This window comes from Syngnathoides biaculeatus, chromosome 12 (assembly GCF_019802595.1).
Source record: "Syngnathoides biaculeatus isolate LvHL_M chromosome 12, ASM1980259v1, whole genome shotgun sequence".
Taxonomy (NCBI): Eukaryota; Metazoa; Chordata; class Actinopteri; order Syngnathiformes; family Syngnathidae; genus Syngnathoides; species Syngnathoides biaculeatus.
This window is the reverse complement of record NC_084651.1, coordinates 7563625-7579939: the sequence shown is the minus strand read 5'-3', so window position 1 is coordinate 7579939 and position 16315 is coordinate 7563625. Positions and strand designations below refer to the sequence as shown.

At 42.1% G+C, this 16315-nt stretch overlaps 2 protein-coding genes across 2 annotated transcripts in view; one reads left to right on the top strand and one right to left on the bottom strand.

Annotated features, from left to right (window-relative positions):
• Positions 1–575: 575 nt before the first annotated feature.
• Positions 576–14840, bottom strand: dis3 (DIS3 exosome endoribonuclease and 3'-5' exoribonuclease). The gene is made up of 21 exons (XM_061836379.1): positions 13472–14840; positions 12606–12763; positions 12344–12528; positions 12186–12259; positions 11431–11598; positions 10301–10465; positions 10115–10228; positions 9403–9540; positions 9158–9304; positions 7927–8043; positions 7741–7842; positions 7550–7614; positions 7003–7087; positions 5463–5590; positions 5294–5380; positions 4160–4316; positions 3537–3751; positions 3249–3417; positions 1925–2083; positions 1736–1858; positions 576–716 (listed from the first exon to the last, which is right to left on the bottom strand). The coding sequence occupies exons 1-21, from the start codon at positions 13688–13690 to the stop codon at positions 648–650; spliced, it is 2844 nt and encodes a 947-aa protein (XP_061692363.1). The 5' UTR covers positions 13691–14840; the 3' UTR covers positions 576–647.
• The window catches only part of pibf1 (progesterone immunomodulatory binding factor 1), a 35835-nt gene continuing 33028 nt past the window's right edge, over positions 13509–16315 (top strand). The window contains exons 1-2 of the mRNA XM_061836380.1: positions 13509–13618; positions 14803–15101. Coding sequence (XP_061692364.1) covers positions 14841–15101 — 261 coding nt within the window. The 5' untranslated portion in view covers positions 13509–13618; positions 14803–14840. The remainder of the gene's footprint in view (positions 13619–14802; positions 15102–16315) is intronic.

Below are 16315 nucleotides of genomic sequence, written 5' to 3'. Positions count from 1 at the left end.
GACAGCGTGACAATGGCAAAGTAAAATTGAGATTTTATTATATTCTTCATTGGAAAGACTTAGCAACTCATCTCCACATATTGTAGTACGTGATACAGCAAAAATTGTAATTAAGTCCTGAAACCCATGATGCTTTTTGCCTGGACCAGAAAAATAAAAAAAGTTAAAAGGATTTTGGAAAAGTTACAATTACACGTTACCCTGTTGATAATGTAAAACAGTAACTATTACAGTTACTTTTCTCAAAGTAATATACATTACTTTCAACTATCTTATTTCTGACCATAGGATGAGCCTCCTAAAATAAGGTTTGAGAAGGTTGGGTCGGGATGATCCTTTGTTGCTATTGCTCAAATGTAACTGAAATTATCATGAAAATTTCAAAAAGCAACTCATCTAACTACACATTTTCATTTGTAATTATGTAGTTATAGTTACTCCCCAACACTGCTTCAAATAGCGGCATTGGAGGTGATGAGGCCGAGTTGACTTCTTAAAACATAAAATATTCTTTTAGGATGTCACCCCCCCCCCACACACACACACACACACACACAAAATGCATAAAACCGCTTTGAAACATGAAGGCAAACAAAAAGGTTGTACGGCAGTTTGATTATCATTCTCCGGTTCATTTCGGTAACAGCTCAACGGTCCAGCTTGGGCTTCTTGTTTGGCTTGTCAACGTCGGTGGCTGAAACGCTCACGCCCGGGATCTGAAGGGAAAATCCAGAGAACGTCACGTGGGGAAGTTAACATTTTACTAGCTGCTATCCCAGTGATGGCCAAAGTATTCACGGAGCTTCACTTTTTCCTTTGTCTTGTGTTTTTCTAAAATAGGTTACCATCATTAAAAAAAAGTTATAATTAAAAAAAAAATTTCTATACACAACACCCAATAATGAAGTAAGAAATATTTTGTTAGATTGTATGTCCTTTGAAAAACAAATACATCAAATGTACATGGATACCCCCTCCAACATCATTATGTTGTATTGTCTTTTATCAGAAAAGAATGTACAGTATTCCATCCACAACAACAAAATCTGGATAAAATGAAGTGTGAATACTTTCTGGATTGCACTGTACATTATTGTAATATATTTTTGCATGTGAAAATTCTTTAGATGTAACTAATTCGGTCTTTTTTTAATCTCAAATGGTTTAATTATATTGAATAATGGGTTAAATTTATATTTATACTTAAACTACTAGAGATTACTACAAAAAAATTGAGATTTTGCTTTTTATAGGTAAAGTAGTGGACCCAATTTGTTCCGTGACCACTCTAGTAACTCCATCCATCCATTTTCTTTGCTGCTTATCCTCACAAGGGTCACAGGGAGTGCTGGAGCCTATCCCAGCTGTCAACAGGCAGGAGGCGGGGTACACCCTGAATTGGTTGCCAGCCAATCGCAGGGCACATGGAGACAAACAGCCGCACTCACAATCACACCGAGGGGCAATTTAGAGTGTCAAATGAATGCATGTTTTTGGGATGTGGGGAAAAACGGGAGTGCCCGGAGAAAACCCGCGCAGGCACGGGAAGAACACGCAAACTCCACACAGGCGGGTCTGGGATTGAACCTGGGACCTCAGAACTGTGAGGCCAACTCTCGTAACTAACAACGTTTTGTTGTTGTTTTTTTTTTTTTTTTAAACCTAGTCAATGAATGAACTCATTTTAAAATTTCCCTAATCTTATGCCAGCAAGCGGAGTCAATTCAATTCTTACCACGGGCTCGGTCAAGGCCATGCGTATCTTCTGGTGCTGAATATTGGAGTCATCCAAGCTGACGGTGACCTTCACCCGGTCAAAAATATGGAAGGTGTGCTGCTCCACCGTCAGAGATGGACGCTGAATACGGAACGCGATAAATGGTTAGACGGCAGAACCTCATAACACGCAATGCGCGTTTATTACCTCCTCATCAAACACGAGGTTAGGGACGCTTTTGTCCTTGCCGTCGAAGAAGACCGTTCCCTCCAGGCCGAACTTGGGGATGAGTACGATGATGGCGTTCTTTCTCACAAAGAGGACAAACCCTTCCTCGCTCAGGACGTCTCTGCTCTTAAAGAACAACTGGAAGGGAGGGGGGGGGGGATTATTCAGATAATAACAGCTCCCAGACAATTATTGCCCAAATACAGTTCAGTCGTATTTGCCTAATAAGTACAATCCATTTGCCTGTACTATTTAATGCATTCTATATTGTGGTTTAAGAGTGGTATTATTTTCCCCTCCGCAACTATTAGGTAATCTACGGTAATTTTATTTAGACGTGTGCAACTTCTTGGGGATTTAGGCTCACCTTATTTTAACCGGCACAATTAATGAGGAAGTTAAGGTAGTCACATTCAACCTGTGCAACTTTTGAAGGACTTTCCTTTTAACCTGCACAGTTTATGATGTATTTATGGTGCTTTATTTTGTCTTATTGTAACTGGTGGTGTCTTCATTTCTTATCTTGGCCAATTAAAGATCTCGTCATTTCCGGACTATGAGCCGCGACTTTTTTCCACGCGCTTTCAACCCTGCGGGTGATGCGGCTAATTTGTGCATTTTTTTCTAACGGCCGCAAGGGGGCACTCGAGCGGAAAAGGTAAGAGTGAGACCGGTGGAATATATGTGCCGAGGAAGTGACTTTTGCCGGTCCGGCCCTGTTGGCGCTGCGCTAGCGTGTTACTGCCATGTCTCCGTAATTTTTACCAGTATGTTTTGTTTGTTTTTTTTTTTTTGTTAGCACGGCGAAGCATAGTGTTGGGGCTAGCATTAAACTCTCTGTGTACCGTCTTTCTTTGCAAATATCTCGTCTTTCAATGTAGGCACTTGGGGCTTTTACACAGCTGTGGCGTATGCACATACCAAATGGTATTTCCTTTACAAATGTACTGGGTGAGGCTTATAACCAAGTGCGCTTTGTAGCCCGGGTATTACGTCAGTCTCATTTTTACCTGCTTGACATTTTAGCAGCTTTTATAGACGCTGCGCGTGTACTGTACTGAAAATATACGTGCAAAGTAAATATATAGACCAATCGCGCATTGTAGCACAATACAACATCACACTCATCGGGCCTACTAATTCTGACTGCTTGTTGAATGAGCCAGAAAACTATAGAGAGAATATTTTGGACAATTATATAATGCATTCTATACGTTCTGGTGTTTTTGACCTGGCCTGAAGAAGCAATTTTCTTTAACTGCACCCTCTTAACTCCGGAAGCCATTGTGTCTTGTCCACTAACCTGCGTGTGGAAGGCCACAGACGCCCTCTGAGCATACTGCGACATTTTGTGCCTGTAGTTGAGGTTGTTGCACAGCGCCGACTGTTTGTGTTTGTCCGTCAAATCCGGGTAGGTGCTGTCCGCTCCGATGGCCACGGCCAGAAGGCGGTGGACAATTATGTCCGCGTACCTGCGCACCAGGATGGTCGTTGACATTTAATTGGGAGCGTGAGGTCAAAATAGACCTTTATAGCACACCAGGGTGGCAAAAACTAGCAAGTTTTCATTTCAGTTTACAGTGCCTGTTACCTCCTAATGGGCGACGTGAAGTGCGTGTAAATGGGAGAGGCGAGACCGTAGTGGTGGAAGTCGCTGTCCATGCCCGAGCAGAAATAGACGGCCTGCATCATGCAGCGGGTGGCCAGGATGCGCAGCAGCGTGTTGAAGTACGCAAAGCCGTCCACTTTGGCCGCCTCCAGGGAGTCGGCCAGCGCCTTGGCTGAATCCGTGTGGATCAGCACATCCTAAATTGCGGTTGTGGGGAAACAGCGGACCCTCTGAACTTAAACATGAGCTGTTCCAGGAGGCTGTTCAACCAATTCTTTTCAGATTTTGGATTTATTTTTACTCATTTACAAATATAAAGCTCAAATTAATCCATAAAAAGTATTAATATGATCATCAAATTACATAGCACGTTGCACTAATTCAACATAGCTAAGAGACGTTTTGTACAGTCAGCGGATACAAACTCATGTGAAACGCGAGTTAGCACAAATATGCTACCAGAGTGTCAATGAATAACCCCAAATTAATCCTAGATATTCGAAGATGCATTTCCAGATATTTTGTAGTCACACAAAAAGTCCCAGGAGGGGGGGAAAAAAAAAAAAAAAAAAAAATCGAAATTTTTGTTTTTGTGCTTTACCTACTTTGGACTTTGCTGCCTTTAGGAGTATATCGTAGTTGGAAGGCGGCGGTGCTGGATGTTTCCTCAGCAGGGCGCACTCAGCAAACTCGGCGTAAATCTTCTGGGCGACTGATATGTTGGCCAGCAACATGAACTCTTCCACCATAGAGTTGGTCTCCCTGACAACCCCAAAAATTTAATTGTATTTCAAATCATTTTCCTCATTCAAAAAAATGGAAAAAACTTTTTTTTTTTAAATTACATTTTATTCGTGTAAATATTCTTTTTAGAACAGTAAAGCCTTGGTTCGCAAACGTCCCCGTTGTCGAACGAAAATTTTGAGACTGTTTTTGCTTCTGTTTTTCGAACGAAAATCGGTACTCAAACACCCCGGAAATAACATAATGCGGGCGGCGCAAACAGCTGACCCACCCACGACGTGTTTTGTTATTGTGAATTCGAACGCCTCCCAACAAAAAAAAACGGAAATGACATCGCGCACGGCGCAACCAGCGCACTTTTGTTGTTCTGTATAACGCAGCCTCTGTACATAGACGTGTCCCGGTAGTGACTGTTTTTCCTCTTATCAACCGTATGAACCCCCAATCATGGCTCCAAAGAAGGCAAATTGCTTGTTTAAAGTTATTCTACACTTTTGTTAATAAAAAAAAATTTACAAGGCTGGTGGCCGAGTCGCTACAGATACGGCAATGCACTCCCAGCCTAGCGTACTCTACTACTAAAGCATATGTTTTAAGCAAAAAATATATTTCTAAAACTATTTTATTATATAAAGTATTTAAACTATACATGTATTTCTACTATGCAGTTTATTATCAGGAAAAGCTAAAAAAAAAAAAAAGGCTTTAAAAAGGCTAATTTTTTGAGGCTTGGAACGGATTATCTCTTTTTCCATTCATTGTAATGCGAAACATTGATTCGGTTTCTGAACAAATCATTTCTCGAACCATTTTCTGGAACGGCTTGTTGTCGATGGACGCAAATGGCCCCCGGTTGTAGTTTGACCACAACTGATTTTCGCACCTGATTGGCTGTGTAACCAACCAATTGACTCCATAAAAGCATTAAGTTAGCGTAAAGTTATGTCTATTTGTCTTTGTTTTGCATTTAGTGATTAGTTTTAGGAAGTCCTCACATGAGCTCCTTGGTCTGAAGCTCAATGGGGTCATGAGTTTCGCTGTCCATGTGGAAGCGGACCTCTAAGGAGGACAGCGTCAGCGCCCTGAAGGAGAACATGAATATGATGAGAAATGTACAGTAAACGAACATAACGCAAGCAATCCCACTTTCTGCGGAGACTTCACCCTTTCTCGATCCTGTGCTTCTTGAGGATTTTGGCGAGCTTGTTGAGGCTGCGGAGGCTTTTGGTGATGTCGTCGTTCTTGCTGGTGTCGTCGATCCTCATCTGGGCCTCTGCGTAGGTCAGAGATGCCTGGATTGAGCCGGGAGACAATTTGGCAATCAGATACCATAAAATTCCTACTTAAACTTCATCCTGACATCTTATTTACAGACGTTCCTGATCCCAGAAGTAATGTTATCTTTTCTTAGCTTTCTCTCTTACCCTCCAAATCATCTTTACTGTTTATGACGTTTTTGGTGAGCAGTCTGTTAACACTTCAGGTTTTTAAATAAAGTCTGCATGCAATGAAGCATTTGGTTCTGCTACTTCAAAACAAGACTTCCCGTTGCGCAAGCACAACCAATTGCCTGTGCCGTTGAGATTTTCAGGGCCCCCCTCAAAAGTCTCATAAAATCTTTTGAGTGCCCCACCTGCTTCTCGTTCAATGGACTATTCTGTCGTTTTTACTGCACAGGTGCAGACTCGATTTAGAAAAACAAACGTGTTGTGAGGAAAATGAAGCAGAGTTCTCCCAGTGAACCGGAGAAGACGAGAGCGTGAAACGAAAACTAAATGTTTTAAACAAAATTATTTTCCCTTCTGTGTTACTTAGTGTTGGTTGGTTTACATTCTGTAGTAAGATTGCCAGTTTTTTGATTTTCTCTCATACGTATCTGAACCGTATTTTCCGCACTATAAAGCGACCTTTAATTTTCTTCAAGCCTTATATATGGACCAATATTGAGCCTTTTCGTGCCGCTCCATCTAATGGATGCATAACGTAACCCCAGCCTCTACTGTAGCGTCTATTCTATGCGCGTTATAATGCGGTGCGCATTATTTATGAAAAAAAGTTTTAAAATAGGCTAATCATTGAAGTTGCACCTTATAATCCGGTGTGCCTTATAGTGCAGAAAATACGGTACAATGTACAGTTGAAGTGCGAAGAAACATTTCCATTTCCATTACCATAATTTCCAGCCTATAAGGCGCAACTTTTTTCCCCACACGCTTTCAACCCTGCTGTTTATGCGGGGATGCGGCTAATTTGTGCATTTTTTTCGAAAGGCCGCAAGGGGGCACTCGAGTGGAAAAGGTAAGAGTGAGACCGAATATATGTGCCGAGGAAGTTACTTTTCGGCCCTGTTAGCACTGCGCTAGCATGTTACTAGTGCACTAGTGTTAAACTCTCTGTGTATCGTCTTTCTTTGTAAATATCTCGTGTTTCAATTTGGGTTTCAACGTGGGCACTTGCAGCTTTTACACGGCTGCGCCCTATGTATGTACCAAATGGTATTTCCTTCACAAATGTACTGGGTGAGGCTTATGACCACGTGCGCTCTGTAGGCCAGGAATTGCGGTACATTTTGTATGCATCCATTACATATCAGTGCATTCAATAGACTTTAAAAACATTTTGGTCCACCCATGTGCATCACATATAGTAAATTAGTACAGATACATACGACGGTGTGCTCGTGTATTTTTAGGTAATGCCTTACCTTGGAGTTGATGACACTTTTCGTGAAGCGTGTTTTCAGAACTTCGGCCTTTTGATTCATTTCCCAGATAGATGAGAAAGCCAGCCTTGCATATAAAACAAAAAACAGGTTAGTCACCCATCCATCTATTTTCTGTACCGCATATCCTCACTTTGTTCGTGGCCGGGCTGGAGCCTATCCCAACTATCTTTGGGCAAGAGGCAGGGTACACCCTGAACTGGTCGCCAGCCAGTCGCTCGGACACGTAAAAAAAAACAAACAAAAAAAAAAAAAACATTTGTACTCACATTGACACCTATGGGCAATTTAGAAACTTCAATCAACCTGCATGTTTTTGGGATGTGGGAGGAAACCGCAGCAGCCAGTGAAAACCAAGCTAGGCACGGGGAAAACATGCAAACTCCACATAGATTGGGCCTGGTTTTGAACCCCACTCCTTGGAAATGTGAGGCAGATATGCTAACCGAGCGACCACCGTGCCGCAAAGTTAAGAGTCCGTAGGTCCAAAATATTTGGAAAGAGTGTGAAGTGGATAAACGCCCCTCACCTGTCCACGTTGGACCGTAACGAACAGAGATTGGAGCTCAGCAGCTCGGGAACCATGTCGATCCTCTGTGGGACACACAAAAGACGTGTATGTACATTGCCTCGCTAAAACATGACGAATTACTGATAAATGTACAGTATTTGGTCCGGCTGTGCCCCACTTTCTGCAGTTTACGCACAGATTCCCCTCACCTTCCCACAAAGGTAAACCGTCGTGCCTCGGTTGGCAGCCTCTTTGTCCAGCGCGTTCCCGGGTCTGATGAAGTGACTGACGTCCGCGATGTGGACTCCCACCTGCAACCAAAGCACTTTATGTAGCGTCCATACGTACATACACATTACATACTGTATCCAGGGGCGCGTGTAGGAAATATCTACTTCGAAGTTCCCGTTGCCCAGCTCTCTGCAGTGGAGCGCGTCGTCAATGTCCGTGCATCCGGGAGGATCCACGCTGCACACTGTCAGATCCCTCAGGTCCTCCCTTCCCACCATGTCCTGGATGCATGCAGACATGCATAGACTAAAGTAGGTCAAGAGAAATTGCAGTGGTACCCAGCATTATGGATGCACCATATTTAAATTACAGTGATGCCTCGGTTCTCGTTCCAGAAAACGGTTCCAGAAGTGATTTGTTGAAAACCGAATCTATGTTTCCCATTACAATGAATGCAAAAAGAAATAATGCGCTCCAAGTCTAAAAAATTTGGCTTTTTAAAGCATTTTTTTTAGCTTTTCCTGATAATAAACTGCATAGTAGAAACACATGTATAGTTGAAATATTTTATATAAAAAAACTAATTTAAGAAATTTATTTTTTGCTTAAAATCTATGCTTTAGTAGTAGAGTACGCTAGGCTGGGAGTGCATTCCTATACCTGTAGTGACTCGCCCCCCCCCCCCCCCCCCGCCTTGAAAACTTTTTTTTATTAACAAAAGTGCAGAATAAGTTTAAACAAGCAACTTGGCTCCTTTGGAGCCATGATTGGGGGTTTATACGGTAGTCCTGGATAAGAAGAAAAACAGTCACTACCAGGACACATCTGTGTACACAGGCTGCGTCACACAGAATAACAAAAGTGCGTTGGTTGTTCCGTGTGCGTGATGTCACATCCAGGGGCTTTTTTTCAGGGGGCATTCGAATAGACAATAACAAAACGCGTCGTGGGTGGGTCAGCTGTTTGCACCGCGCGCGATGTTATTTCCGGGTTTTTTTTAGGGGGCGTTTGAATAAAAATATCAAAACGCGTCGTGGGTGGGTCAGCTGCTTGCGCCGCGCGCAATGTTATTTCCGTGTTATTTCTGGGGCGTTCGAATAGACAATAACAAAGCGTGTCGTGGGTCAGCTGGTCTGCCAGCGTGCAATATGTTATTTCCGGGTTGTGTCGAGGGCGTTCGAGTACCCATTTTTGTTTGCAAACAGAAACAAAAAAAATCTTGAAATTTGGGTTCGAAAACCGATTTGTACAAAAACGGGGACGTTTGAGAACCGAGGCTATACTATATAATAAATATGAGGAACTGAGTTGTTGTAGTCTTTCCAGGTGCAACATAAAGCTTCAAAGAAGAGGCAAAATCCCACTTTTTTTTCTATTGATGTCGATTAGCGGTACCTCTGGTTTGATGCTCCACGGCATTTTGGGAAGAAAACTGAGCACCGCCTGAGAGAAGGCCTGATGGGGAACATCATGCTCCAGCAGCAGAACTTCCTCTTCTGTATCCTTCTCCCCTGCCACCCCCAAACTACGAACAAAGTGACCCTAGCGAGAAGAAAATGTCAATTAACATCAATGAGCAGATTTAAGATGCAAACATTTCAATGACTTAAATGAGGTAAACCGGGTTGACGCCAACACACATTTGGATATCTGGAGTCTTTGGGCCAGCCGTCGATGGCCACCATGATCCTCTGGCCCGCCAAGGTGGACGCCTGGCGCGTTTCGATGCGGATGCGTGGAATGCAGCGGTCCGCAGGCGTGAAAAGGTGACGCGTCGACTAAAGAGAAAGCGAGGATGTTACCGTGGGCGTGCATGACTGGCATCAAGGTGACACGACCAATTTATTTCAGTTTATTTGTCGGGGTTTTTTCATGTTCAATTGTTGCACAGTTACATCAAAATTTGCAAATTGAACCCATTTGTGAGTAGAAACCACTGATCGAAAAAAAAAAACCCAAAACCTGGATGGCTCATTGGGCTACAAAACTGAAGTCGCCGTCCGCCATATTTATACTCCCAAACAACTATGCCGACCGGTGCAGCGACTGCGATTTACCGCATTAATCGTCAGTTTCATGGCTATGAGAAAACATTCCATAGGTAAGTTGGTAAGATTTACTTTGACACTGTTAAAGTTTGTTTATAAAAGTTTTTTTTTTTATTTTCTGATGAGTTTAATTCTATTGTTTACAGTTGTTGTTCATTGTTCACTCTGCTTCACCTTTATAATCCGACGGTTTTTCACGAAAAAGCGATGTAAATATTTTCCCAAACTTCATCAGTGGATAAGGACGTAAACACACAAAGATTTTAAGTTCAGGCCTTATTGACCAGCCTCAGTCTGACATTACCTCTTTAATTTGGGAAACATTGAGCATGCCACAGAAGGGCCTCCAGCTCCTTTTGATGATCCCCACTATTTTGCCGGTGGGCTTCCTGTCTGCAACACCTCCCGAACTCCTCAGCTGCTCACAGACGCGCAATCGTCAAGCACGGAAACAAGGTCAAAACTGGACCGTCGCGCAGTGCCAACCTACAGCGTCCTCCTTCTCCTCTTCTTCGACGTCGTCGTCCTTGGCGCAGCCAACATCCTGCAGCATGACGGAAGAGGGCGCCACCCACTGACTGCGTGGCAACAGCTGCACTGCGACCACATCTTGGTGCACGGCTCTGTTCAGGTTCTGGAGGCCCTGGATGAGCACCTGAGAAAATATAGAAAAGCGACTTTTAACACATGAAGTTATATAGAACATTTAATGTGTACCATGATTTATAGTATGTACAGTTATTACACTTTATAAAAATTATTTAAATTTAAATTCTCTTTTATTACCGTAATGTCTCGAGTATAATGCGCACCCCCAAAGTTGACCTAAAAAATTCAGGAAAACCCTTCTACCAATGTACAATGCGCACCACAAATTTGCTGCAATCTGTGTGCTCAAAATATTGGGAATTATCTGTATTTCTATTTTGCTAGGTTTGTACTTTTATTGTTTGTACTCGCATTGTTTTTCAAAAAAAAATCATCTGTACAACAATCATGAATAATAATCTTTGTGCATGTACTGATGCAGTGGTAAGATATAGTATACATGCTTGTCCTGGTCCCAGCAATAGTTCAAACAGAATCCCTCAACCAACTAACATAAATGCTCAACGATGGCATAACATTTTATTAATACTTTTGATAACACATATTACAGTCTTAAATAGATAAACTATTTTACACTGTGTTGAAAAAAAATTACCATTACATATTTGAGGAGGTCAGAGTTCAGGGTGGTGGCACACATTACCATAATATATAAATGTGTAACATAAGACATCAAATAATATATCAAAAATTATATGCATAACTTTTTTCCCCCCACTCTATGTGCCTGTAAATGACGAAACTATGTGATTGTATTTTTTTATTTTTCATCCATACCTAAGTATAATGCGCTTTATCGACTTTTTGAAAATATTTTGGGAAAAAATTATGCATCATTTTAGAGAAATTATGGTATGTTTTTAGTGCTCTGTGCGGTTCATTGAAAACAAAACTTTCCGGTGCTTCTTGGGGGCTGGAAAATATGAATGGCAATTGAAGTAATTTCACAGGGGAATTTGTTTCTATGCTGCTGCTGCCGTCACGTCTCAACGGAGCATTTCAAAGGCTCACCTCTGTGCCGTCTTCCTCGTCTTTTTGGATGAAGACTTTGGCCTCCAGGTAGTTGTCCCTGCTTGCCTTGAAGGTGCCCTGGAGGAAGGCACCGCTCTTGATGCCGGCCTGGATCTTGGACAGCGGGAGGTGCTCGGGGAATAACACCCGACTGCTGGTGATATCGTTCTGAGGCCGAATATTAAATACAACGTCAGGATCGCAACAATTTAAGAAAATCAAATCAATCCCTGTGTATTACACCAGAACTTCTGAATCATTATTTAAGCATGTACACTTTTTTATCTTACTATATTTTAGTGCAGTATTATTGTTCAAACTGTACACAACGATAAAGTCGAATACAATAAATGTACTTTTAAAACATTATTTTTTGATGAACATTTAAGCCGACTATGCTACTTCATTTCGATATTAATCATGGTGCTAAGTAAAGGACCAATGATTTATTTTGGTTGTACTTGGTGTATAAAATGTGATTAATTACTTACTAATTCTCCACCTTCATATGCGACCAGCATTTTACCCCTCATTTAATTTCTGCATGTGTATAAATATTCTCAAACAAAATTCATCTTTGGAATATTAAGAATGTGCAATGTAAACAGAGATAAGGTACATGAATGTGTGCATGATATGTCACCGTTAGAGGAAAGCAAAAATACATAAATCACTATAATTCATCTGACATTCTTGCAAAACAATTGCAACTGTTTGTTTAGCCCACAACAATCACAAAAAAATGATGTGTTTACCTTTTCATCATTTGACAGCGCCAGGCGATCCACAAGCTCGGGGTTGGCTATCAGGCCCTTGATGTACTCCTCAACTAGTATGTGGAAGAAAAAAAAAAGACACGTCGTCAGGCGATTACTAATCTAGCAAGTCTAGTAGGTACGATCAAAACGCTTACATTTGTACACCAACAGGCCGTTTTCTTGTGCCTTCTGTTTGTTAGCGTGGTCATTAGTTAGGAGCACCACCTTAGGGCCATCGGGATTCGCGAAGTGCTCGCTGTACCATTTGGCCGCCACACGGATCGCTCGGTCGTTCCGGTCGTTGGCGCTCTCCCCGGGTTGGCGTTCGACGAATGTTTCTCTGTTGGAATGAAAGTAAAGTAACAATCCCATCCAAAGGCGAAGCCAAAAGAGACACGTGCGGATGCTCTTTCCGACCTGTGGTGCTCATTGGTAAAGGTGTAGAAGTGTCTTTCTCCCTCGTGGACGAGGTCCTTGAGACGTTTGTAGACCGGCGCGCTGCGGTGGCGGACTTCCTGGAGCACGGTCTGGAGGATCACCACGTTACGAATCACGGGGGCCTCCAAAACATCAATCTAGGGGACGCCGAAAACAACGTGCATCAAACACAAATGAGATTGGCAATATTGCTTCTGCTGGAAAATATGCAGTGCAATTAGACCAAGAAGAAGAAGAAGAGGCATGCTCCCGTACCATAACTACCACAACATCTAGGCTAACATTTGTGAGCATGTCTTTGGCACTGTCCATGATAGGTTAGCAAATAGCTAGCAGATTTTCAAAATAAAAAAATTTCAAAGTGCTTGTGTGGGTTTCCCACCACATGCCCAAAACATGCATCCATTTGGAGACTCTAAAATGCCCACAAGTGTGATTGTGAGTGTGACTGTTGTGTCTCTGTGTGCCTTGCGATTGACTGGCAACCAGGCCAGGGTGCACCATTCCCCCTGATAGGTGGAATAGGCTCCAGCACTCCCATGACCCTTGTGAGGATGAGAGGATCAGAAAATTAATGGATGGAAACGTGCCATTAATCTTTTACAGCTGTTTAAACACCATTTTTGTGCCTCTTTTAACTTTTATGAGCAATACGTATTGCACTGTTATTTATGTATTTCTTTTTTTCTCCAGTTTCTTATATACTACTGTACTGTATAAGCAGTATTCATGTACGAACTGTGCATAATGTTAAGTCTTGGTTTTAGGATGCGTACAAATATCCCTCTTTTGTTCGGTTAGGAAGCTCGGGAAAGGTCGTAGGGCGTCAGAATATGTTTCCTTACCTGGTGCAGCACCACATTAGTGTCTGGGATGAGGTAATGCGAAAAGGAGCACAAGTTGCTCTCGATGCACGCTTCTCTCTGCAGCACGGTGGACTCCTGTTGGCATTGGTCGCACGCCTCGCTTCCACACCAAATGTCGTCTCGCAGGTAATGCTCGCGCACTATTTTCATCACCCGGCCGGACCGGGTCTTCTTAACGAAGGTTTTCGACTTCAACATGACGGCGACGCAGTTATGTAAAAATTAAAACTCGAGCTTTTGTTCGGTTTACATCTGAGTGGAAATAAAAAGCGAACTTCCCATGTGAGACGGAAGTGGAAACCGTTCTGTGGGCCGACTAAAACAAACCGGCGTGGTCTGCGGTGTTTTTCCTAATTTAAGTAACTTTTCACGGGGACTTTATTTCTGTTTATTACAAGCAGTTGTAAATCATAATATGATCATGACAATGGGATAAATAAGACCAACAAATCTTCCACTTATTATGAGAACGAGTAACTTGTAGATTGGAATTGTTTTTGGTCGGCCATCTCAAGCTTGTTACTACAACAAAACGAGGAAGAAAACGCGGCAAGTTGGCCGTGTCAAGGCAAATATTTTCACAGCGCCGCTATTGTTCGGAGGTGGTCACTGCATATTTTGGGTCCGTATTTATGAAAGCTTTTTGAGCTTTTATACGATACACTTGGTATGAATAAAAACAAAAATATCTAGGTTTAGGCTACAGCGCCACGTAACCCTAACTAGGATAAGCGGCAATGAAAATTGATGGATGGATATCCAACTTTAGGTGCATGGACTAATACGCTCTTTTTCCACACGACTAAGACAATCCTACAAACAAAAAACTAGACTGCCTGAGTAGAACGACCCTGTCGAGTTTTTTCTGGGGTCCACTAGAAGAGACTACACGTATTGATATTGAATAAATGTTCCAATTTCCATAATGACAGGCAACTAGTGGATGCACTGCGCCGATATTACAACAGGGGGCGCTGTTAGTAATAACTCTGCGGCAAATCATGGCCACCACGGCTCCATCTCATTTCTTTATTTATCGAACGTAGATCCTCGATTCTCGCTCCGCTTTCAACGTGTTACCACCGCGGACATCGAGGAGGAGGTTACAGTTGCAAATAAGATCTACCCGGGAGTGATGCGGAAGCGAGCGGGACCCTTGAAAATAACAAAGTGTGTTTCTGACAGCTCTCGTCTTTATGTCGTCTCGTTTGACGCTTACATAATATTTCATCGGATTTATGTATATAAAATTAACATGGCGAACCCTCCGAGCTGGTTTACACGACTTAGCGTTGTCATTCCGCGCTTAGCCCGTTAGCATTAGCTAACCGGAGTCAAAACGAGAAAAATGCCCCCGAGGAAGCCAAAGCCGAGCGCCGCCAACGTCTCCAGCTCGCTGGACCTGGAGTCGGAGGATATCAGCCTGGAGACCACCGTGCGCACCGCCGAGGACGTCTCCTCGTCGGACGAGACGCGAGCGGGCTCGCAGAAGCTCATCCGGCAGCTGATCGAGAGGAAGGAGCTGCTGCAGAACGTCCAGCTGCTGAAAATCGAGCTTTCCCAGAAGAACCTCATCATAGACAACATGAAGGCAGACTACATGACCAAGGTAACACAAGCTGGTTCTTCTCCATCCCACCTGCTCGTAACAGTTATTATAACAATTCTGGGGGGAGAGGAGGGGGGGCTGCCACACTTACCACCATTTGAAGAGCTTTTGGTTGACCACAAATAAAGTTCAAAAGTTGTAGTATGCTTTCCAGAGATTTTTGCAGTCATTCCCTACAGCACAAGACATGTTCTAGGGGGTGTGCACACTTTTGCAACCCCATTTTGTCAGGTGTGTATGTTTACTTGCCTTCTCACATTTTGCTCTCCTGAGTTGTCCAGGTTAAAAGAGACATCAAGGTCGGGAAAAGATGATTTATTGTAGTCATTTGTTTTTATAATCACAAACATTTAATTTTGTGAATATATTGACGTGTGTGGGAGAGTGATTTTAAGTGTTTTTTTTTAATTCAAGTTGAATGAAGTTGTGTTGTCGAGAGGATAGAATTATTTTCAAAATCAACTTTTTTTATATTTTCGAGAACTGAAGAATGTTTAACATTTTTATTCAAAGATTATCATACATTTCTTTATCTCAGGAGAATATCGTTGGATATTATCCAAATACAACATACATTTTCAAGATTAATGTCTGCATTTTATGATGATAGTCATTTTTGAAAACAGTAAAATATTTCATTGATAATGATATTTTTTTTTAGATTCAAGTCAAAATCCTATGAGAATATAGTCATATTTCTGAGGAAGGAGTCATATTTTGGATCTAAGAAGTCATATTTTCAATATTAATCAATTTTCCAAGATTTTTTTTTTTTTTTAATAAAGTTGTATTTTGATTTTGAGAAAAAAGTCCTACTTTAAAACTGCAAGGTAAGGCGAGCAGGTTCTTCGCCACCCCATATGCTCCTAACAGTTATTATAACAATTCTGGGGGGCCGTTTGGCCACAAATAAAGTTCAAAAGTTGTGGTATGCTTTCCTGAAATTTTTGTAGTCAGTCCTTACAGCACCAGCCATGTTCCAGAGGGTGTGCACACTTTTGCAACCCCATTCTGCCAGGTGTGTATGTTTACTTGTCCTCTCAAATTTTGTTCTACTGAGTTGTCCAGGTAAAAGGAAACGTGAAGGTGGGCAAAAGATGATTTATTGTAGTCATTTGTTTTTAATAATCGCAAACATTTAATGTTGTGGCTATATTGATGTGTGTGGGAGAGTAATTTTAATTATTATTTTTTTTTAATTCAAGTAAAAATTT

Excerpts from the sequence above, each read along its gene's own strand:
- dis3 (XM_061836379.1), bottom strand. The coding sequence starts at position 13,690 with ATGTTGAAGTCGAAAACCTTCGTTAAGAAGACCCGGTCCGGCCGGGTG. Across the intron at positions 12,764-13,471 it reads CTAATGTGGTGCTGCACCAG|ATTGATGTTTTGGAGGCCCC; the intron begins GTAAGGAAACAT and ends GGCGTCCCCTAG. Across the intron at positions 1,859-1,924 it reads ACCTCGTGTTTGATGAGGAG|CGTCCATCTCTGACGGTGGA; the intron begins GTAATAAACGCG and ends TTCCGTATTCAG.